A 24086-nucleotide genomic window follows, 5' to 3' on the forward strand; every position below is an offset into this window, starting at 1 on the left:
TAAACTAGGGTTGTTCTGTAGTGAGATGATAAAGGTTGTTGTTGAGAGAATATTTCTAAAGAGATATTGAGAAAAGGTAGTCTTCAAATGATGTACGAGAGTGTTTTGATGGTGTTCAAAGTCTGTGTGTGCTAGGTGGTCATAGAATTTGGTGAATATCTTGGTGGATTTGAGATGGGTGATGAGATGGATTTGTGGATGTGAAAAGTGATTTTTTTGTGTGTTCTGAAGAGGTGTGTTGGGAGATGGGTGAGTGGATGTGAAGAAATGTGGGCGAGATGGAGAGGGGTATGGGGAGGGATGTATTAGAAATTTAATGAAATATGGAGGATTTTACTGAAAATAATGGTAATGTGTGAATATTTAAAAAAATATATATATAGAAGTGAAAAGTTATGACACATTGGAAAAGAATGGAGGGTGAATCCCCAATACCTGGGACTTGGAGGCTCTAGAAACATGCCGCAGTAGTTGGGTAGTGAGATGATTAGTTGTTGTGAGTATAATATTAATCTATGTGGATACAAGGAGATGGGTATGGAGAGGATTTTATTAGAATTTTAGTGACTGTAGGGAGGAATGTTCGTTACATTTAAGATTTAGTAAAAAGAAGGGGAAAAATTTGTATCGAAAGAGGAAAAATTGTGAATAAAATGGTAAGTGATGAGGGTTGTGGGTATTGTTGTCAAACTAGAGGTACCAAAAAGAGGTTATAAGTTGTGGGTGTTGTGGGTTGTGGGGCGTTGTGGGTTGTGGGTGTTGTGGGTGTTGTTGTCGAACTAGAAATGCCGAAAAGAGGTTATAAGTTGTAAGTGTTTGTGTCTTTGGTTTATGTTCATTTTTTTTTTTTGGGGGGGGGGGAGGGCGCACATGTTATATCTTAGTTGGAAGTGAGTGTAATCATAGAAATTGGTAATCGTCTTGGTTATAGTGATTTGAGGGGATGTGTGTGAAAATGGATGTTAGTTGGTGATGTTGATCTTAATTTATGGTGATTTTGGTGGTATTTTGGTAGTATTCAGTGGTGTATTTGGGAGTACTCAAATGGTGTTTGAGACTATTCAAAAGTGTTCAAATGATGTGCAAGAGTATTTTTGAAGGAGTTCTGGGAGTATACAATGGTGATATGGCGGTCTTCAAATGATGTATGTGAGTGTTTTGATGGTGCTCAAAGTAATCTGGGGTTTTTCTGTAGTGAGTTAAAGGATGTTGATGAGAGAATATTTCTTAACAGTTATTGAGAAAAAGTATGTGTGTGCGTGCATGTGTGTGTGTGTGTGTGTGTGTGTGTGTGTGTGTGTGTGTGTGTGTGTGTGTGTGTGTGTGTGTGGGTATTAACTTCGTAATATGTAAAATTGTGACTAGTGAATTTATCGAAAAGTGGTTATAAGTTGTAAGTGTTGTGGTGACTTTTTCTGATGAAATAGTTAAAACGAGAAAAACTGTGGGTTATGAGTGAAAATTGTGTCTTGTTGTGAGATGTTGGGAAAAGAGTGAAGTGTTGGGAGATGGGTGGGTGGATGTGAAGAGGTAAGGTTTGGGTGGTGTGGAGAAGAGGTAAGAAGATTGTATTAGAATTTTAATGAAACTTGGGAATTTTACTGAAATTAAAGGTATTGTGTGAATATATTTTTAAAGAATGGATTGAGTAAGCATACCTAGCCTTAAATTCTCTCTATGGTAGAAATGAGTGTTGGTGTTCAGGTAGAGAGAGAGAAGAGTTACTTGGTGGGTCTGACCTGAGATTTTAATCTGAAGATAAATAAGATAAGACTCGCCAAGCAGTTCTCGCTTGGCATATTTGGGCAGATGCCTATACTTGAGGAGAGTGACCAGTGAATCTTTTGTTGTATTATGTAAAAAATTGTGGATTATTGTGGGTATTAACGAAAATGAGGAATTATTTGGGTTATCCTGGTTAAGAGTGAAGATGTGTATTAGTGTCATTTATGAAAAAAATTGTATCAAAAGGGGAAAAATTGTGAAATAAAATGGAAAACGATGCGGGTTGTGGGTATTGTTGTTGAACTAGAGATGCTGAAAGAAAAGGTTATAAGTTTTGGGTTGTGGGATGTGGGTGTGGTTGTAGAACCTGGGAGCCGAAAAAAAGGTTATGGTGACAGACCTGATTTGGTATGTTGGCTTGTGTGTGTCAGAGGTCATCACGTGACGTCACTGACCGCTGAGTACACACAGGTAGAGTGACGTCATGCATGCGAGGAAGTTACTTGTTTAGACCTGCATAGGGAGGACCCAAAAACTTGATCCAAGGAAGTGGAGGGAAAATCTTTGTATTATTTATATCGAGAAAAGTTGATTCAAGGAGATGGAATTTTTTTGGGGGGGAGATGGAGAGGGTGTTCTTGATCTGAGGAGTTGGAGAAGGGAAATTGGGATTGAGAGAGTGATGGTGGTGATGGGGGTGCAAGTGGGAGGTGTAGGTGAGAGAGAGAGGTGTTGATCTGAGGAGTTAGAGATTACAAGAAAATGGAATTTTTGGGGGGAGGGAGATGGAGGTCTTGATCCAAGGAAGTAGAGCAAGGATTTTGGGATGGAGGTGCAAATGGGAGGGGTACCTATATGAGGGATCCTCAAAACTTGATCTGAGGAGTTAGAGATTACAAGAAAATGAAATTTTTTTTGGGGGGGTGGAGAGGGAGGTCTTGATCCAAGGAAGTAGAGCAGGAGTATTTGGACATAGAGCGTAGAAGTGGATGGTGGGAGGTGTGGGGGAGGGTGTTGATCCGGGTAAATGGAGAGCACCAGAAAATGAAATTCAAAAAAAATTCGAGAAAAATCGGAAAAAAATTTAGGGAGTGGGGGCGATCTGGCGCATGCTGCAGAAGGCGCTGCAGGGGCGCCGCGGGCGCGGGAGGGCGCGGGTGGATGCGGGTGGGCGCGGGTGGGCGCGGGGGGCTCGCGGGGGCGCAGGTGGGGGGGCACGGGCGGAGGGCGCAGGCGGGCGCGCATGGGAACCGGAAGGCTCATTATCAGATAGGTGCGAAATTTCACACCTAGGTGTGAAAAGGCGGCATCCTTTGATACACTGCTCTGGCATACACAGCTATGGCATTTTCTTCACTACTCACATCCACTCCTAAATATCTGAATAAATTCACCTCATCCATACTCTCTCCCTCCAATCTGATATCCAATCTTTCGTCACCTAATCTTTTTGTTCTCATCACCTTACTCTTTCCTATTTTCACTTTTAATTTTCTTCTTTTAAAATACCCTACCAAATTTATCCACCAACCCCTGCAACTTCTCTTCAGTATCTCCCAAAAGCAAAGTGTCATCAGCAAGAGCAACTGTGACAACTCCCACTCTGTTTTTGATTCTTTATCTTTTAACTCCACACCTCTTGCCAAGGTCCTCGCATTCACTTCTCTTACAACCTCATCTATAAATATGTTGAACAACCATGGTGACATCACACATCCTTGTCTAAGGCCTACTTTTACTGGGAAATAATCTCCCCCTCTCCTACATACTCTAACCTGAGCCTCATTATCCTCGTAAAAACTCTTCACTTCTTTCAGTAACCTACCTCCTACACCATACACCTGCAACATTTGCCACATTGCTTCCCTATCCACCCTGTCGTATGCCTTTTCCATATTCATAAATGCCACGAAAACCTCTTTAGTCTTATCTAAAAACTGTTCACCTATATGTTTCACTGTAAACACTCGGTCTTTGCACCCTCTACCTTTCCAAAAGCCTCCCTGCTCATCTCCTGTCTTACTCTCTGTCTTACTCTTAATTCTTTCAGTAATAGCTCTACCATACACTCTCTTCTGTCCCCTTTGCCTTTATACAAAGGAACTATGCACTCTCTCTGCCAATCCCTACGTACCTTTCCCTTTTCCATATATTTATTAAATAATAGCACCAACCACTCCAAAACTATATCCCCCACCTGCTTTTATCATTTCTATCTTTATCCCATCAATCCCATCTGCCTTTTTCCTTTCATTCTACTCACTGCCTCACGAACTTCCCCCACACTCACAACTGGCTCTTCCTCAGTCCTACAAGATGTTATTCCTCCTTGTCCTATACACGAAATCACAGCTTCCCTATCTTCATCAACATTTAACAATTCCATAAAATATTCCCTCCATCTTCCTGATACCTCTGGCTCTCCATTTAATAACTCTCCTCTCCTATTTTTAATTGTCAAATCCATTTGTTTCCTAGGGTTCCTCAAATTATTAATCTCACTCCAAAACTTTCTTATTTTCAAAAAAATTTGTTGATAACATCTCACCCATTTGCTTTCTTTTTACATTGCTTCACCACTCTCTTAACCTCCCTTTTTCTCTTCACATACTCTTCTCTCCTTTCATCAGTTCTACTTCGTAAAAACCTCTCATATGCTAATTTTTTCGCCCTTACTACTCTCTTTATATCATCATTCCACCAATCGCTCTTCTTCCCTCCTGCACCCACTTTCCTGTAACAACAAACTTCTGCTGAACACTAACACTACATTCTTAAACCTACTCCATACATCTTCGACCCCATTGCCTGTACTCTCACTAGTCCATCTACCCTCCAATAGTTGCTTATATCTTACCCTAACTGCCTCCTCTTTTAGTTTATACACCTTCACGTCTCTCTTACTTCCTGCTTCTATTTTCCTTGTATCCCATCTACCCTTTACTTTCACTGTAGCTAGAACTAAAAAGTGATCTGACATGTCTGTGGCCCCTCTATAAACATGTACATCCTGAAGTCTACTCAACAGTCTTTTATCTACCAATACATAATCCAACAAACTACTGTCATTTCGCCCTACATCATATCTTGTATACTTATTTATCCTCTTTTTCTTAAAATATGTATTACCTATAACTAAACCCCTTTCTATACAAAGTTCAATCAAAGGGCTCCCATTATCATTTACACCTGGCACCCCAAACTTACCTACCTCACCCTTTCTAAATGTTTCTCCTACTTTAGCATTTAGGTCCCCTACTACATTTACTCTTTAAAGGTTCCTATACATTCACTTAACATCTCCCCAAATATCTCTCTCTCCTCTACACTCCTCTCTTCTCCAGGTGCATACACGCTTATTATGACCCACTTTTCGCATCCGACCCTTATTTTAATCCACATAATCTTTGAATTTGCATATTTATATTCCGTCTTCTCCTTTCATAACTGATCCTTCAACATTATTCCTACCCGTTCCTTAGCTCTAACTCTCTCAGATGCTCCTGATTTAATCCCATTTATTTCTCCCCACTGAAACTCGTCTACCCCCTTCTGCTTTGTTTTGCTTAGGGTCTGGACATCCAACTTCTTTTCATTCATAACATCAGCAATCATCTCTTTCTTATCATCCGCACTGGATTTGTAATGGTGAATTTGTTATGGTGGATTTGTAGTGGTGGAGATAGATTGACAAGTGGAAAAGATAGTGGTGATGGTGGTTTTGGATGTTATAGTTATAATGGATGTGGTATGGTATGGAGATGGTTTTGGTTGGCAAGTAAGAGTAATGGTGGGTTTGGTGTGGTAATGGTGGTTGTTTTATGGCCGTTTTGGGAAAGAGAGGCTGATATTGGGGAAGTGGTTGGTTGGTCGGGGAGTTGGTGGTGGGTGGTCTGTGGGAGTAGTCAGGGCGAAGGATGGGTAGTAGTGTGTGAGGGAAGAATAGAAGGGTTTAGGTTTGAAGAAGGTTGGGGAGTTCAGTCGTTGTGAGAAGATGAGTAGAGAAACAGATTAAAGGAAAAGAAATAAAGATGGAGAAATGGAGTAAAGATGGAAGTGGGAAGAACCAGGAATTTCAGCATGGGCAAGACGCCAGACCAACCGAGTAATTGTTTTAACCATGTACCAGATTTACCTGGCAAGGAACACTTCATAGTGAGTGGTGGCTCCTCAGGAATTTGTGATCTTTCCCGGTCACGATGAGTCTCCATCCCTACTAAAAGCGATCTATTGTATGGATAGCCATAGCACATAGCATATTAAGGCACTACTCTCTCTCCTCCCTCAGTTTTAGTAGTGTCCCCGAACGTCAGACTTACGCTGTGTATGGGAGATATTGTGGTTACATTTACCTCCCTCTTCTCTATTCCCTAATTATCAAATTTTCTTTTCCTCCTCTGCTTCTGTAATTACAGAAATACAAATAAAAACTATCTCTAATAAGAGCATGACAATCTTAAATAAAATTTGTGCTCAGTTATCAATGTAACTTATTGTTTTGGGGTCAGATACATACGACGTTGTGGTGATTTCTGGCGGAATGGGTGATGGACACGTTCCTGTGAGTGGCATCGATGACATGATCCGCTTTGCTAAGCCAGGTGAGTTTCTCCAGCATTATCTTTTCGAAAAAAAATAGACATTACAGAGTTTGATCTCCTAGGGTGAAGAAATAACAGATTTTGAAACATCATTTGTTTATATAATTGTTAATAAAAGTATACTTTTTCATATTCATAAAATCACTGTTGTTACTCAAACCATATATATTATGTACAAACAGCCAACGAAACTTAATGATATTAATAATATGGAAAAAATCAATATACAAGAAATATTGAAATGAGGTAAAATAATGAGAATGGAAAATCAAAGATATTCAGTTCTTAAATAAAATGAAGATCAAAAGAAACAAACGTAGGTGGAGTAGGAAAGTCTTTCCAAGAAGAGACTACCTGGAAAAGTGTTCTCAATAAATAATAAAAAAGGCACAATACCATGACTGGAACAATACGCAAATAACCCGTACATAGAAGAGAGGAGCTTACGACGACGTTTCGGTCAGTCTTGGACCAAGTCGGACAGAAACAACGTCGTAAGCTCCTCTCTTCTATGTGCGGGTTATTTATGTATTCTTCTCAATATTTATGAACCTAGAATGGTTGGTTGCTTAAAAATTGCGTAGCAGCTCAGTCGCTGGATAAATTCTTCAGGAATGAATGGGGATTCTGCCTGACTTCTACATTTGATACTTGGATTCCGTAAATGATTCGGCTAGTCTCTAGAATGCTTCTCAATCACAGCGTCTTCTGCAGCTCACCAAACTGCAACTAGAGCTCATAAAAAAACACAAATTACCCAGAAGATAAAAAGAAATACGCAAGTCTGTGAAGGCGAAAAATGGGAGAAATCACATAAGCCTAAAGAATATCTTGACTATTGATCATAATAGTCCAAAATAAAACAACCCAACTTTGTGGATTATTGGTATTATAAACCCTAGACAGAGCATAAGATAAAACATCCCAAACAGTGAAGAACATGTTCGTTGTTAGGTTACCTGGTGAGGAGGAAGTCGAGTTTGAAATGACCTCACACCAGCCAGACGCCCGGTGAAGATAATGCTGCCAGGAAGCAACACTCGAACCCATTCCAGAAAATCCAGGAGAAACCAGCAACTAGAAATATGCGCAACAAGTTGCGTTACTTATGATCACTCTAGGTTTGCCAAAGTGGCGTTACTTATGATCACTGTAGGCTTGCCAAAGTGGCGTTACTTATGATCACTGTAGGCTTGCCAAAGTGGCGTTACTTATGATCACTGTAGGCTTGCCAAAGTGGCATTACCTTTGATCACTGTAGGGCTGAAAAAGTGGCGTTACTTATGATCACTGTAGGCTTGCCAAAGTAGCATTACTTATGATCACTGTAGGCTTGCCAAAGTGGCATTACTGATGATCACTGTAGGCTTGCCAAAGTGGCGTTACTAATGATCACAGCAGGGCTGCCACTCGGGGTCACAGTTTCTGGAAATCTTGTGAATTTTGGAAAAAAAATGAAAAATAACAGTATGCTTTTTCCTCACATACTCATCTACCGGAGTGTACTGTTCATCTCATTTAAGTAAAATGTATGAGAGAAAAAAGAAACTAACTAATTGCAGCACCTGCTCAACCAATAAAATGAACGACTGTTAGATCTCAACATATTCATAACCTGAAACCTAAATGCTTGTTTAATCAAAGCCTACCTTAATATCATAGCATATGATATTTTAAAGTTTTTTATGGTTATGATTTACCTAATTTATTAATTTCAGGCAGCTTAAGAACTACAGGATTAGAAGTATTTTTTCAGTTTCAAAAAAGATAGCTTGGGCATCCTTCGAGCAAATAAGGGGTTCATTAATATTCTTTAAATAATCAGTGAGAACACTAGTGAGGTCTGCTAAATTAGGGATAAATTTCCCATGAAAATTCATTGAACTCAAGAAACTAGATTTCTTCACCATGACACTTCTTGATCCTTTAGATCTATCAACTCAATATGTTTGTAAAAATCCACTCGCAGATGAATGGGGACTGCATAATAGGCTCTTTTAATAGGCTCTTGCTTTACTAGTTCAGTTTTATGAAACAACAGTATTACTAATTTCAGGAGACATCTGAGAAAGAATTAACTGAAGCACATGTTACATTTATTTGATATTAACGTTGGAGCCTGAAGATGAAGATTCCACTACATTCTTTATGATACAAACATTACAGTCATCATTACCTTGGTTATAATCCAAATTATAAAGAGAAATATCCTCATTAAACAATAGATTAACCTCTCTACGGTGATAAAACCTTAAGATAAGATAAGATATCGTTCGGATTTTTAACCCCGGAGGGTTAGCCACCCAGGATAACCCAAGAAAGTGAGTGCGTCATCGAGGACTGTCTAACTTATTTCCATTGGGGTCCTTAATCTTGTCCCCCAGGATGCGACCCACACCAGTCGACTAACACCCAGGTACCTATTTGCTGCTAAGTGAACAGGACAACAGGTGTAAGGAAACGTGTCGAAATGTTTCCACCCGCCGGGAATCGAACCCGGGCCCTCCGTGTGTGAAGCGGGAGCTTTAGCCACCAGGCCACCGGGCCACCATAACCTTAGGATGTTTACATGATTAAGTCTGTTCTCTCCTTTCATATCCATAGCATAATCAACTTATTTGCAAACTGCAACAACTTCAATATGAAGTCCGTCATTTTTTTGGTTTGCTCGTAAAAAAAAATCTAAACTTCTTCAATATTAAATTTGCACTTGCAGCTCTTTTTCACCCATAGAAATATTTAAATTGTTTACCACTAAATCAGCTGTTTCTCCCAGTTTATCCCGATCTTAAAGAAACTGATAAGTTGTCTGAACGTCTTGTTGAATATTATCATTTGACTATAGTTAATTTAGGAAATGCAAAGGACCTCGAGACTGTCTTCCATAAAGTAACTCGAGAAGTGAATATCCAATGGAATCACCTGAAAATGAGTGTTGGCGATCCACACTCCCACTACAACTTGGGTAGTAAGCTGTGGTGAACAGAAGCTTGATATTACCAGTGATCCACACTCCCACTACAACTTGGGTAGTAAGCCGTGGTGAACAGAAGCTTGATATTAACCAGTTGGCAAACTATTTCAATAAGCCAAGAGGTAAATTCTGCTCCTTGACTGTGAAATTACCGCTTAATAAGCCTGATCTCAATAGAAGGCAAATTGCTAGAACCTTGGTAATAGATACCGACAAATTAGGACATATCTATTATAAAACGTTTCGCTCTAACATACAGAGGCTAAAAACACAGTATATATATATATATATATATATATATATATATATATATATATATATATATATATATATATATATATATATATATATATATATATATATATATATATATAAACCATACCACGGGCGGGGATAGAACCCGCGATAGGAGTCTCATTACGATTTCGTGAGTCATATATATATATATATATAGACTGAGAGTGGGGTATGAGTGACATATGGTGACCTGAAGAATTCCATATTAGGATAAGGAGAGGTAAATAATGGGATCATGTGACTCCTGTGTTAGGTAAGTAGTGCTTTGCCTGGTTGAGTATCAAAAACATTAGCATACATGATACTCGACCAGGCAAAGCACCATCTATGTCACTCTCTCCTCACTCTCTGCCTATTTATACTATCATTTTAACATCTCGTTGTTAAAAGTGATCAGAGTATAAGAACCGAAACGTTTTCTAATATGTGCTAGTGCTTGCTCACGTGCCTACAAGAAGTCTTCATAAGCATTATATAATCTATGATATTCAGCATGGATTTACGAGGGGCCGTTCCTGCCTGATTAATTTACTAATTAACAGATGTAGTTCAATGTGGAGAAGCGTGAAGTCCTTGTCCTTGGGAACGAAAATAACCCTCATAGATATATACTAGAAAATGTAGAGCTTGACTCGTACAGAATGTGAAAAAGACTTGAGAGTCATGGTAAGCAGAAATATGAAGCCAAGAGAACAGTGCCTAAGCGTGTGCAATAAGGCCAACAAATTACTTGTAGTTATATCAAGAAGTATAAGTAACAGGGGTCCAAAAGTTATTTTACGGTTATTGAAAAAGGTATAAAATGCCGACAAGTTGAAGATTAAGACACATGTGCAACAGTTGGGTATCTTTATTGATAAAACGTTTCGCCTACACAGTAGGTTTCATCAGTCAAATACAGAGGAAGCAGTAGTTATGAAATAAAAATGATGTAATCAGACCATCAACCTTGATAGCCTGATACATGAACATCACTAGATAATGCTGCTCAGTTTTGGTCTTCATACTACAGAAAGGATGTCAGTGTATTAAAGATCAGTCCATTACCCTTGAAAACGTGGGATACGCCTCACTCTTGACAGTATTTAAGTTGCTTCAGCTTCACATTGTTCCAGACTATGGAGAGAAACTCTACTCCAGACTGAGGGACTGGCCACCTCAAAACTACGTCTTCAAGAGCAATGGACAGATTACATTGTCTCCTGCTAACTCTTTTGTAATCGACTGAAGAAGCCTAATATGTAGACGAAACGTTTCGGAATTAGACACATGTGCAACATCTGGATATCGTTAATGTAGACGTATCGCCATCCAGTGGCTTTATTACTACATATTCAAGGATATAATTAAAAGACAGTAGAACTATATTCAAAAGATGAGGTAATCAGTATCTCAGCCTTGGAGTTGGTGTGAAGAGCACTGTAGTCGTGAAGATACCCAGATGTTGCACATGTGTCTAATTTTCATCTTGTCGATACTGAATACCGACATGTGTCTTACTTATCCACAAAGAAGGATGATCAAATTAATCCACTGTATAAGGAATCTGTGGTACGAGGATTGACTGAGGGTCATGAACCTTCACTCTTCTCAGAGGCATAGAATGAGGGAAGACATTATTGAAGTATCTAAGTGGAAGGCAGGCATAAACAAAGACAAAATAAATAAATTAAGACACATGTGCAATATATGGGTATCTTTACTGTAGACGTTTCGCCATCCGTGGCTTTATCAATACAAATTCAAGGACATATTGTAAAGATAGTAGAACTATATATATATATAGTACAACACTGTCTTCAAATTATGTCCTAGAATCATTATTGATAAAGCCACTGGATGGCGAAACGTCTACAGTAAAGATAGCCATATGTTGCAAATGTGTCTTAATTTCATTTTGTCGGTATTGTATACCATTCTTGTACAAGATAAATAAAATTCTGAGGATATCGAATAAAAAAAATCGAAATAATTTATTTAAATTAGATAAGTTTAGACTTGGAAAGAACGCAGGAAAGCATTGGTTTTCAAAGCTGTCGATGAGTGGAACAATCAGCCAAGTAGAGTCAAAGAACCTAAAAACCTTAGGAAGCTTTAAAAATAGATTAGATAAACATATGAATAAGAAAGGTTTGATTTGATTAGGACGTGTCTATTATAAGATATCAAAGTTAACTTCTTGAGTAGAATTTGGAATACGTTGGATAAATGTGTTGGTAGGATTGTTTGGATTTGAAAAGGATTTGCCTAGTATGGGCCAGTAGCCCTGGAACAGTGTTCCTCCAATCTTATGCACTTACATCGAATTATTTTTTCATGCTCGACCGAAAATTCTACCTAGACAATGGAAATAAATGGTATAAAATACCGACACAATGGAAAAGTAAAGCTACCCAAGGTCCTAGCCTCTGTCACCCTACACGGAAGATTGTCACATGCAAGTTCAGATCCAACCTACCCAGCATTCTCCACCTGACTCCATCCTATAAATACTCACGTACCTTTCATCCAGATAGATCTGTTTGTGGCTTGATAAAGCTCACTGTGTGGGAGAAACGTTGTCAGTAAAGAATCACATTATATTGCTTATGTGTTTACTTTTCTATCTAGACAGACTGTAAATTTGTTTCTTCAGTTTTCATACTCGCTTTTATGCAGCAATTTAAGTGGTTGTGGATGTAATTTGTTTGATAATACCGCAAACTGTGGATTGAAACATTTGTGTACAGTTCAGGACATTTATTAAAGGAAAGGTTTGGCAACGAGTGGCTTCATCAGTCTCTCAAGAGAGTGAAGATTCAAGGCTCTCAGTCTTTCATCGTACAAGGGCTTCCTCATATAGTGGATTAATTTTGTCATCCTTCTCTGTATGTTTGTCATTGCATTTATATCCATTCTGTAGTATGGAGACCACACCTGAGGTGATTTTCAAGGTGACATATAGAACTAGCGATTATCTAGTGATGTATAGAGCTGTAAAATAGCTTTTGAACCCGTATTTCGCATTCTTTTTATTATAAATCCAAATACTCTGATAGCCATATTGTTCGTTTTTGGTCTCCATATTACAGAATGGAGAAAATTTTTATTGAAGAACACACAGTGAGGGACTGAATTAATCTGCTATTTAAGAAATCTTTTATGCAAAATAGACTGAGAGCCCTTAAACCTACTTGTCTTTCTCACTTCTCATATCCTCGCTATTCATCACTAATCTATTGGCCATGCTAAACAAAATCTATAACTAGATTTTCATTCTTTTCTTTCGTTAACTCCACTACAAATGTTAAGATTTCCACAATCTTACACTGACAGTTAACCTACTCGTGCTGCAGGTAGACTGGGAAGGCAAGTAGTAATGAAGAAAATTACACTACTGCTAAGGGTTATCTGGATAATCACACAGTAATTTCTATCACACTCATTCTGCTTCTGCCACAGGAGGTCTGGTGATAATTGTGATGAGACTGGAGTTCGTCTCGACGGCAGAGGTGTTTAAAGACAAACTGGAGCCTTATATGGACCATTTAGAGCAAGAGGGAAAGTGGCGCAAGGTAAGTTAATCTTTATTGTCATCTTGCTAACAACAATGTTTCAAGATTACTTAGGTAAAAGCAGAAAAAATTAAACATATTTTATGCAAATTTGATAATTTTGAGATAATCACGTTAACAGGAAGAAACTAAAGTTACAAGAATTTAATTTTTTTTCAGTGACATACAAAAATGAATACACTTTGACACAAACAGATAAGCAGACACAAATACTCACAATCATATACATACACATGCACACACAAACACACACACACATGCACACACACACACACACACACACACACACACACACACACACACACACACACACACACACACACACACACACACACACACACACACACACACACACACACACACATACACACACACACACACACACACACACACACACACACACACACACACACTCACACACACACACACACACACATACACACACACACACACACACACACACACACACACACACACACACACACACACACACACACACACACACACACACACACACACACACACACACACACACACGCACACACACAGAAGAAGAACTAAACTACAGACCAGAGTCTCTGACATGGACAGTATGCAAGTTATGGCTAAGATTATCAGAAGAGTGATGGAGCACCTCTTCGGGTGCAAGGAAGAGAAATCCTGTGTCAAAAACCTACTGGAGTTCTATAACAAGGTGACAGTGGTAGGGCAAGAGAGAGAGAGAGGGATGGGTAGATTGTGTTTTCATGGACTGAAAGAAGGCTTTTGACTCAGTTCCACAGAAGAGATTAGTGCAAAAGCTGGAGGACCAGGCAGATACAACAGGGGAAGCCCTCCAATGGATCAGAGAATAACTGACTTGAAGGGAACAGCAATTCATGACGTGACGAGGTATCAAACTGGGCACCTGTGACGAGGTATCAAACTGGGCACCTGTGACGAGTGGGGATCCACAAGGATCGGTCCTAGGACCGGTGCTGTTTCTGGTATATGTGAATGGCATGAAGGAAGGGATAGACTCAGAAGTGTCCCTGTTTCCAGACGACGTGATGCTGATGAGGAGAACTCAATCGGATGAGAATCAAACAGGACTATAAAGGGATCTAGACAGGCTGCAAGCCTGCTACAGCAACTGGCTCCTAGAGTTTAATCCAGCAAGGGCAAAATCATGAAGATCGGGAAAGGGCAAAGAAGACCGCATACAGAGTACAGTCTAGGGGGGCAGAGACTGCAAACCTCACTCAAGAAAAAGGATCTTAGGGTGAGTATAATACCGAACACATCTCCTGATGCGCACATCAACCAAATTACTCCTACAGCATATAGGCGAGTAGCAAACCCAAACCCAAGAATAGCATTCCGACACCTCAGTAAGGAATCGTTCAGTAATCTGTACACAGTGTATGTCAGGTGCATACTGGAGTATGCATGACCAGTTTGGAACCCACACCTGGTTAAGCACTTTAATCTCTCCGGGACTAGTCTCATTGCAAACCTTTGCACTTTCTCTAATTTGTTAAAGGAAATCGACCTGATGGACAGGAGAGAGGGGGACATGATAAAGACATATAAAATACTTAGAGGAATTGACAAGATGGACGAAGACACGACGTTCCAGAGATTGGACACAACATCAAGAGACTCAATATTGGAAGTTGAAGACTCAGATGAGTCACAGGAATATTAGGAAGTATTTCTTCAGTCACAGAGTTGTCAGGAAGTGGAATAGTCCGGAGAGTGAAGGAGTGGAGGCAGGATCCATACACAGCTTGAAGAAGAGGTAAGATAAGGCTCCTAGAGCAAGGAGAGAGTGGACCTAGTAGCGACTAGTAAAGAAGCGGGACCAGGAGCTATGAGTCGTCCCCTGCAATACACACGCAATGCACATACATTATGCCCATAAGCACGAGCATACACACGTCGATACGATACGATACGATATGTAGTGGCGAATAGGTAAAACTTGCTATTTTGGCATAAATAGCAACGCTCTTCTTGCCGAATAAGGTAAGAGAAAGTTTGTGTATACAAAAATTTCGCAAAAATCATTCAGAAACTAACGAAAAAAATTATGTCCTATTGTGTTTATTCTTAAATTATTATAAGCTTATCTAAAACATATTTAGTTTGATTAGACAAAATTAAATTGTGCTTGTTATAATAAGGTTAGGTAAGTTTTCTAAGGTTCGTTTGGTACAAAATCATTTATTTTCACATTAACATAAATGAAAAAAATATATCTTTAAACGTTTAGCAGACAATTTTAGAAAGGACTTCTTGATAACTGCCTATTTGGCACGACATATATATATATATATATATATATATATATATATATATATATATATATATATATATATATATATATATATATATATATATTTATATATATATATATATATATATATATATATATATATATATATATATATATATATATATATATATATATATATATATATATATACATGTACACTGATCTCTGACTGAAGGAGACTCGAACCTACGAACCTTAGGACAAGGTATGCAGTGCTTTACCAATCTACCCACACTGAACAATACCTTGGCGTGTAGCTTGTGCTACACGTTTGATCCAAGGCAGCAATCCAAGGCAGATTGGCAAAGCACTGCGTACCTTGTCCTAAGGTTCGTAGGTTCGAGTCTCCTTCAGCCAGAGATCAGTGTTAGTGTATATTTCGCCAGCTTTCGCGAATTCCTTGCATTGTTAAAATCTCTAGTAAGGCTGATGCATGCAGGGCATGAGATGAAAAGCTGTAAGCCTTCTCCCTGAAAGCTGGCTGCCTTGGATCAAATGTGTAGCGCAAGCTACACGCCAAGGTATTGTCCAGTGTGGGTAGATTGGTAAAGTACTGCGTACCTTGTCCTAAGGTTCGTAGGTTCGAGTCTCCTTCAGCCAGAGATCAGTGTTTGTGTATATTTCGCCTGCTCTCGCGAATTCCTTGCATATATATATATATATATATATATATATATATATATATATATATATATATATATATATATATATATATATATATATAAAGCACATCGGCAAAAAGGAAGAAAAAACTTTCATCATTCATCACTTTCACCATCACTCATTCATAATGACTGTCTTTGCAGAGGCGCTCAGATACCACAGCTTAGATGTCCTTCCAAACTGTCAATATCCCAAACCCCTCCCTTAAAGTGCAGGCATTGTACTTCCCATTTCCCGGACTCAAGTACGGCTAATCGGTTTCCGTGAATCCCTTCACAAAATATTGCCCTGCTTACACTCCAACAGCTCGTCAGGTCTCAAAAACCATTCGCCTCCATTCCCTCCTATCTAACATGCACACACATGCTTGATGGAAGTCCAAGCCCCTCGACCACGAAGCCTCCTTTACCCCCTCCAACATTTTCGGGGGACGACCCATACCTAAGCCGGACAGGTGAGTTTGATCTATTCGGCTAGGAATCCTCTGCCAAATAAGCAGAATATTTTTTTTACAATAAATCTGCTGAAATTAATCTGAACTTAAGGAAAAAACTATATATCATTGATTTTTAAGAAATATGAAATAAATTTAAATGTATGTATGATTTTTTTTTATCACACTGGCCGATTCCCACCAAGGCAGGGTGGCCCGAAAAAGAAAAACTTTCACCATCATTCACTCCATCACTGTCTTGCCAGAAGGGTGCTTTACACTTCAGTTTTTAAACTGCAACATTAACACCCCTCCTTCAGAGTGCAGGCACTGTACTTCCCATCTCCAGGACTCAAGTCCGGCCTGCCGGTTTCCCTGAACCCCTTCATAAATGTTACTTTGCTCACACTCCAACAGCACGTCAAGTATTAAAAACCATTTTTCTACATTCACTCCTATCAAACACGCTCACGCATGCCTGCTGGAAGTCCAAGCCCCTCGCACACAAAACCTCCTTTACCCCCTCCCTCCAACCTTTCCTAGGCCGACCCCTACCCCGCCTTCCTTCCACTACAGACTGATACACTCTTGAAGTTATTCTGTTTTGCTCCATTCTCTCCACATGTCCGAACCACCTCAACAACCCTTCCTCAGTCCTCAGGACAACAGTTTTGGAGGGCTGAGGAAGGGTTGTTGAGGTGGTTCGGACATGTGGAGAGAATGGAGCGAAACAGAATAACTTCAAGAGTGTATCAGTCTGTAGTGGAAGGAAGGCGGGGTAGGGGTCGGCCTAGGAAAGGTTGGAGGGAGGGGGTAAAGGAGGTTTTGTGTGCGAGGGGCTTGGACTTCCAGCAGGCATGCGTGAGCGTGTTTGATAGGAGTGAATGGAGACAAATGGTTGATATGTACAGCAGAATTTAGCAAACAAAAAAAAAACAAAGCGCTACTTTAAGAAAGGTCAGGCAAGATTTTTAAGTTAGCTTTGGTCCAAAATTAAATTAAAATCTTTATATCATTGTCAATGAAAAAAATATTTATCGTCCAATAATAATTTTTTGAAGAAAAGTTCAATTTTTAACGGCTTAAACAGCACGACATATACGTACATAAATATATATCGTGCCAAATAAGCCGAACTTGCCTAATAGGCAAAACCCCTTTAAAAATTAAACTTTTCCGAAGAGTTCATTTACAGAATGACAAATAATTTCATTGACAATTATATAAAGATTTTAATTTTGAACCAAAACAAACTTAGGAACTTACCTAACCTAACTTATAAAAACGTAATTTTCTTTAGTAATGTTAAATTTAGTATTACTTTAAATTTAATGTTTTCTTTATTAATGTTAAATTTATATTATTTATATTTAACATTACTTAAATTTAATATTACTTAAAATCAATGATATGTAGTTTTGATGTTCAGATTGATTTCCGCTGGAAAGTCTACTAAATAGACCGGAGAATCATTTAAGACTTCTAAACACAATGAAGAGCCAATTAAGATTCTTAAATACATCGCAATCTTTCTCGCAACTCCTCAACACACTGGTAGGTCACTCAACCATCCAAAATAAACACGTCATTCATGACTCATAAATACACTGAAGTGTCACTCATCTCCTTAACATACAAATCATTCCAGACTCCAAAACACGCTGCATCGTCTGTCAAGACACGTAAATACTCCTAAACTCAGCGGAGAGTTATTTAAAGTCCAAAACATAGAGGAGTCTCTCAAAACATACAGGAGTCTCTCAAAACATACAGGAATCTCCCAAACATACAGGAGTCTTTCAAAACATACAGGAGTCTCTCTAAACATACAGGAGTCTCTCAAAACATACAGGAGTATCTCAAAACCTACAGGAGTCTCTATAAACATACAGGAGTCTCTTAAAACATACAGGAGTCTCACAAAACATACACGAGTCTCTCAAATCATATAGGAGTCTCTAAAATCGTACAGGAGTCTCTCAAATCATACAGGAGTCTCTAAAAACATTCATGAGTCTCTCAAAACATACGAAGTCTCTCAAAACATGCAGGAGTCTTTCAAAACATATAGGTGTCTCTGAAAACATACAGGAGTCTCTCAAAACATACAGGAGTCTCTCAAAACATGCAGGAGTCTCTCAAAACATATAGGTGTCTCTGAAAACATACAGGAGTCTCTCAAAACATACAGGAGTCTCTCAAAACATGCAGGAGTCTCTCAAAACATACAGGATTCTCTCAAAACATACAGGAGTCTCTCGAAACATACAGGAGTCTCTCAGAACATACAAGAGTCTCTTAAAACATACAAGAGTCTCTCAAAACATACAGGAGTCTCTCAAAACATACAGGAGTCTCTCAGAACATACAAGAGACTCTCAAAACATACAAGAATCTCTCAAAACATACAGGAGTCTCTCAAAACATACAGGAGTCTCTCAAAACATGCAGGAGTCTTTCAAAACATGCAGGAGTCTCTCAAAACATACAGGAGTCTCTCAAAACATACAGGAGTCTCTCAAAACATGCAGGAGTCTTTCAAAACATACAGGAGTCTCTCAAAACATGCAGGAGTCTCTCAAAACAAGCAGGAGTCTCTCAAAACATGCAGGAGTCTCTCAAAACATGCAGGAGTCTTTCAAAACATGCAGGAGTCTCTCAAAACATACAGGATTCTCTCAAAACATACAGGAGTCTCTCAAAACATGCAGGAGTCTCTCAAAACATACAGGATTCTCTCAAAACATACAGGAGTCTCTCAAAACATACAGGAGTCTCTCAGAACATACGAGAGTCTCTCAAAACATACAAGAGTCTCTCAAAACATACAGGAGTCTCTCAAAACATACAGGAATCTCTCAAGACATAATCACATTGGAGAGACACTAAGGTCTTCTAAATATACCGAGGAGTCACTCAACTTTTTAACACAATGAAGCATCATTCAAGACTCCTTAACTCCCAGAATAGTCTCTGAAAACTCCTGAACGTCAGAGAATCACAAACGGGGCAGTACTCAAAACTTTTATACATTGTTATTTGTTTGTTAAATTGATTCATAGCCTCTCGATGGCATCAAAAGCCATTGCAATCTTTTGCTGATCAGATTGCAATGACAAATAATCCTCTTAGTGTAAATATCCTTGAGTGAGAGTTTCTTCTGTTAATTTATTCATTATTATTTAGTTGAAAATATAGTTACTATTTAACTCTAATATTGTACTTCAGTGGGATTCATTAAGGATTAAGTTCAAATATTCTTAGTTTTGTATATTAATCCTTTAGAACAGACCATAATTTCATCATTATATACTTTTGGTGCTTTCACTAGTTACCTCACTTGAATAATTACTGTTGAAAAGAATGGTGGTTTTTAGATAAATCATTAGCAAACGAAAAATTCCATATGTTTCATTATAAATTTTTGCCTCTCAGATACTGTTAAAAATTAATCTTTTTTTCTCTCAACAGGAAGCGAGGAAGGTGGTGCCAAATTACTTTCTTGACAAGGATGGAGTGGTGTTTACGTATCGTGTTCAGTAAGGAACCAGTGTCGGAACACAACAGATTCACCCAGAGGTTGATCCAATAGCAAAGCAGCTCGATTTGTTCTGTTACCTGGAAATATAAACACAAAAGCAGTATAATGTGATTCTTTATTGACAACGTTTTGCCCCCACAGTGGGCTTTAACAAGACAAAAACAGATAAAGGTTCACTTTATACTGTTTTTGTGTTTATATTTCCATTGTGTCGGAATTTTATACCATATATTTCCAGCTCCGTTACCTGCAGCAACAAACATTGTTCTTGATTCCTTCAAACTGTGTTTGATTACTATGATAAATGAATACATATTACGCTAGTTTATCCTAAATAGAAGCTTTGACGTGATGCTTAATCCTCTTAGAAGAAATAAAGAAATGGAAAATCTGAAAATTATCGATTCAAAGCATTAGCAACAATGTTGTTAACAAAAATATATTGTGTAAAAAATTAAGAAAATATGTATTTAGAATTAAGAATGTGTATTTTCACTTTTATTTAAAAATTATCTTGATAAAGAAATATTAAATCTAAATCTAGATGAATTCTCATATTTATATATGTCAGTTTCCAGACTGTGTTTATATTTCTTAGATGTATCTGATGAGGTAAACTGCTAAAAATTATTTACAAAGCAATCTACTTTGACGATGTCTTAATATTTTAATTAAGATAAAAATAGTCCATGTTACGCTGTAAGGTAGATTTCTTGAAACATTACATATGTCATTGACGTAAATATTCACTATTCTTTTATAAAATTGATCTCATTAATTATTTTTGCAAAAGAAGAAATTGTTGGCAGTTACCAACAATTTCTTCTGCTAAGTCAATTGAAAGATTTCTCAAACTTCTAACCCACATCATATGTGCAAACCATCATCAACAATAACGAAGATGTATCACGACACTTCACACTCTCAGTAACTCGGACAATAAAAGATCGTTTTAATGACTAAGCCGAGTGAGTCTGACCCGACAGGCCAAGTGAAAATTTGATTTTTCCATAAATTAGCGGAAGTCCATGTGTATTGTACTCCCCGGGATAACCCCACTCAGCAACCAGCGCCTCCCCCACCCAATTCAAAGGGGAAGTTTTCCCCTCCTAGCCCCTCACCAGCCCCACAAACTCCACCAGGCTACCACGGTCAAGTTCACTACCTTCCACGCACCATACCCACCCAGCATGTCATACTCCACTCCTACTGTCTAGTGTAGCAGATGGATGCCAACCAGGAGGAAGCAAGCAGCCAGGGAAATGGCACGGCTGGCAATACTAGGAGAGGCAAGTGTCGGTCATGCTTACAGCTTCGTTGTCTCAACTCTAATGGTTTCCTCTGCAAACACAGTAGTTGCCCTGGTTCAGGATGTCCTCCTGTGGAAAGTGATGATCCAGAGCCACCTCAGGCACCTGAACCCACTCCAACAGATCTCATCTCATCAGACAACATCTTGGAAGCAATTAAAGCAACAGGTACCAGGACACTCACACATATTCCCAAAGCACCCTGTCCACACGCAGCTGGGAAACTTACAGACATCCTGAAAAAAGTAAACGATGGTTCCACTATCTTAATGCTCCACCAACCACCAAGGCATGGCACAACTTGCGACTTTTTGGCAATGTCTGCTTAGCTGTGCCGGAAAGAAGAGGAAAGAGGCTAGCCTCAATAATAATTAAATCCTTAAGAAATTTCCCTAGAGCTGATAACCTCATTCGCCTTCCCCGTCAACACAAAAAAGGGAGAGGCAGAACCCCCACTCACCCCACTGACAGTGAAAAAAGCAGAGTTCAGGTGAGCAAGAAAATTGAAGAGGGCAACACAGTGGGGGTAATCAGAATTATTACCAGTGAAGATACAGTTGCTCCCAGGGATGCTGACACGGCTGAAGAAGCACTTAGAGGAAAGCACCCTGCCAGGGAAACCAGTGGCACCAACAGTTCCAACTCCTCTGTCCCCACTGTGGAACCATTGATTGTGGAAGATTCAGACATTTACAAAGCAATAATGTCGTTCCCATCTGGCTCTGTTGGGGGTTACACTGGAATAAGGCCACAGCATTTAAAGGAAATGGTTAATACAGTTATTGGGGAAATTGCAGAGACACTGCTTTCAGAGATCGCAAGGTTCGTCAACAATTCCTTGGCTGGTCTGATTCCTGATGAAATTAGACCTTTCGTTTTTAGTCAACACTTTGTGCACTTAAAAGGAAGGATGGAAGAATTCGGCCAATTGCAGTAGGCAACACGTTACGCCGCCTCGTATCCAAAGCTGCTGTCCGAAGTATTCGTGCACAGGCAGCCATGATGCCTCAACTAAACCAGCTTGGCTTTGGGGTCTCTCAAGGAAGTGAAGCAGCGGTTCATGCAACAAGTGCGTATATCAACAACCTGCCTGAGGACAATACAGTGGTAAAATTAGATTTCAAGAATGCATTCAATCTCCTGAAAAGAGACGTGGTATTAGCAGCAGTACAAGAACATTTCCCTGGTCTCTTCCCATTTGTTTCAGCTGGTTATAGCAAGGAATCAATGCTTCTCTTTGGAGAGCATGAAATCACATCAACGGAGGGTGTCCAACAAGGAGATCCTCTTGCCCCATTTTTCTTCTGTATACCAGTTAGGGAAATCACAGTCAGACTGATCAGCGAGCTAAACATCTGGTTCCTAGATGATGGCACACTAGTAGATACAAAGGAGTCCCTCCTACATGATCTTAGACAGGTAATGACACGGGGACAGAAAATGGGTCTCATCCTGAATCCATCTAAATGTGAAATCATCTCAGTCAGTCAACAAGTGATAAATGCAGTGAGATCAAAACTACCAGGAGCAGCAGTCATTGCCCCAAAAAACAGGGTCTTGCTAGGAGCACCTCTGGAAGCAATGCCATTGACACAATTCTCAGGAAGAAATTGGAAGAGTTAAGGAGAATGGAACAACAAATAGGCATTCTGGACACCCACGATGCCTTATACCTTCTCACAAAGTGCTTGAGTCTGCCCAGGTTGACATATTTCCTAAGATGTGCACCTTCATATGATAACCCTATATTGCACGAATATGACAGTATCCTGAGGTAGATTTTTACGAAAGTACTTAACCTTACTCAAGAAGACGGGCAGTGGAACCAAGCTACACTTCCAGTCAGACTAGGAGGCATTGGTGTTCGCAAGTCATCACAGATTGCGCTCCCTGCTTTTTTGTCCTCATATATTGCATCCAGAGGGCTTGTAGCAGCGATTCACCCTGAACATATTAGGGACCAAAAGTTCATTGACGGAGCCATGATCTGGGATAATCTAACGGGCTCTGAAACCACACCTGCTCCCCCCAACAACTACAAACAATCGCACTGGGATGGTACAATAGTGGAAAATATAGCCTCAACAATGCTTCAGAGTGTGTCAGGGAAGGATAGAGCCCGCCTCCTGGCAGTGAGAGCCCCTCATGCAGGGGACTTTCTGTTGGCTGTTTCCAACTCCACCCGTGGCACACGCCTCGACCCACAGACCATCCGCATCGGTGTTGCCCTTCGACTTGCCGCCCCTATTCTCGCCGAACACAGGTGTATTTATGGCAGTGAAGTAGCAGACCGATTCGGGTACCATTGTTTTGTGTGCCGTAAATCCGAGGGAAAGATTGCAAGACATGAGGAGGTTAATAACATTATCAAGAGGAGTGTCGCAACAGCCAGATGCCACCCCAGCTATGCAGATCTAATGGCAGCCAGAAGCGTCCAGATGGTATCACCTTTCAAGCCTGGATAGACGGGAAGCAGGTGCATCTACCTCGGCTGATACCTATCTCCAATACACCAGGGAGGAAGGAGGGGCAGCTGCCAGCTTATGGGGTTCCCAAAAGTCTAAAAAATATGGAGAACTTGCCCATCATTATATGTTTGTTCGCATAGGCTCAGAGACCCTTGGCTCATGGGGAAAGAATGCATCTGAATTCCTTAAGGAGCTGGGAAAAA

The 24086-nt window shown here is 39.5% G+C and overlaps 1 protein-coding gene across 3 annotated transcripts in view; it reads left to right on the plus strand.

Moving 5' to 3' along the window:
- The window catches only part of LOC128704153 (methyltransferase-like protein 27), a 111157-nt gene extending 90089 nt beyond the window's left edge, over positions 1-21068 (plus strand). For all 3 annotated transcript variants that reach the window (XM_070099018.1, XM_070099019.1, XM_070099017.1), the window contains 3 exons: positions 6234-6326; positions 13039-13151; positions 20036-21068. In XM_070099018.1, the coding sequence (XP_069955119.1) occupies positions 6234-6326; positions 13039-13151; positions 20036-20107 (278 nt within the window). In that variant the 3' untranslated portion in view covers positions 20108-21068. The remainder of the gene's footprint in view (positions 1-6233; positions 6327-13038; positions 13152-20035) is intronic.
- Positions 21069-24086: the final 3018 nt, after the last annotated feature.

This window comes from Cherax quadricarinatus, chromosome 66 (assembly GCF_038502225.1).
Source record: "Cherax quadricarinatus isolate ZL_2023a chromosome 66, ASM3850222v1, whole genome shotgun sequence".
NCBI lineage: Eukaryota > Metazoa > Arthropoda > Malacostraca > Decapoda > Parastacidae > Cherax > Cherax quadricarinatus.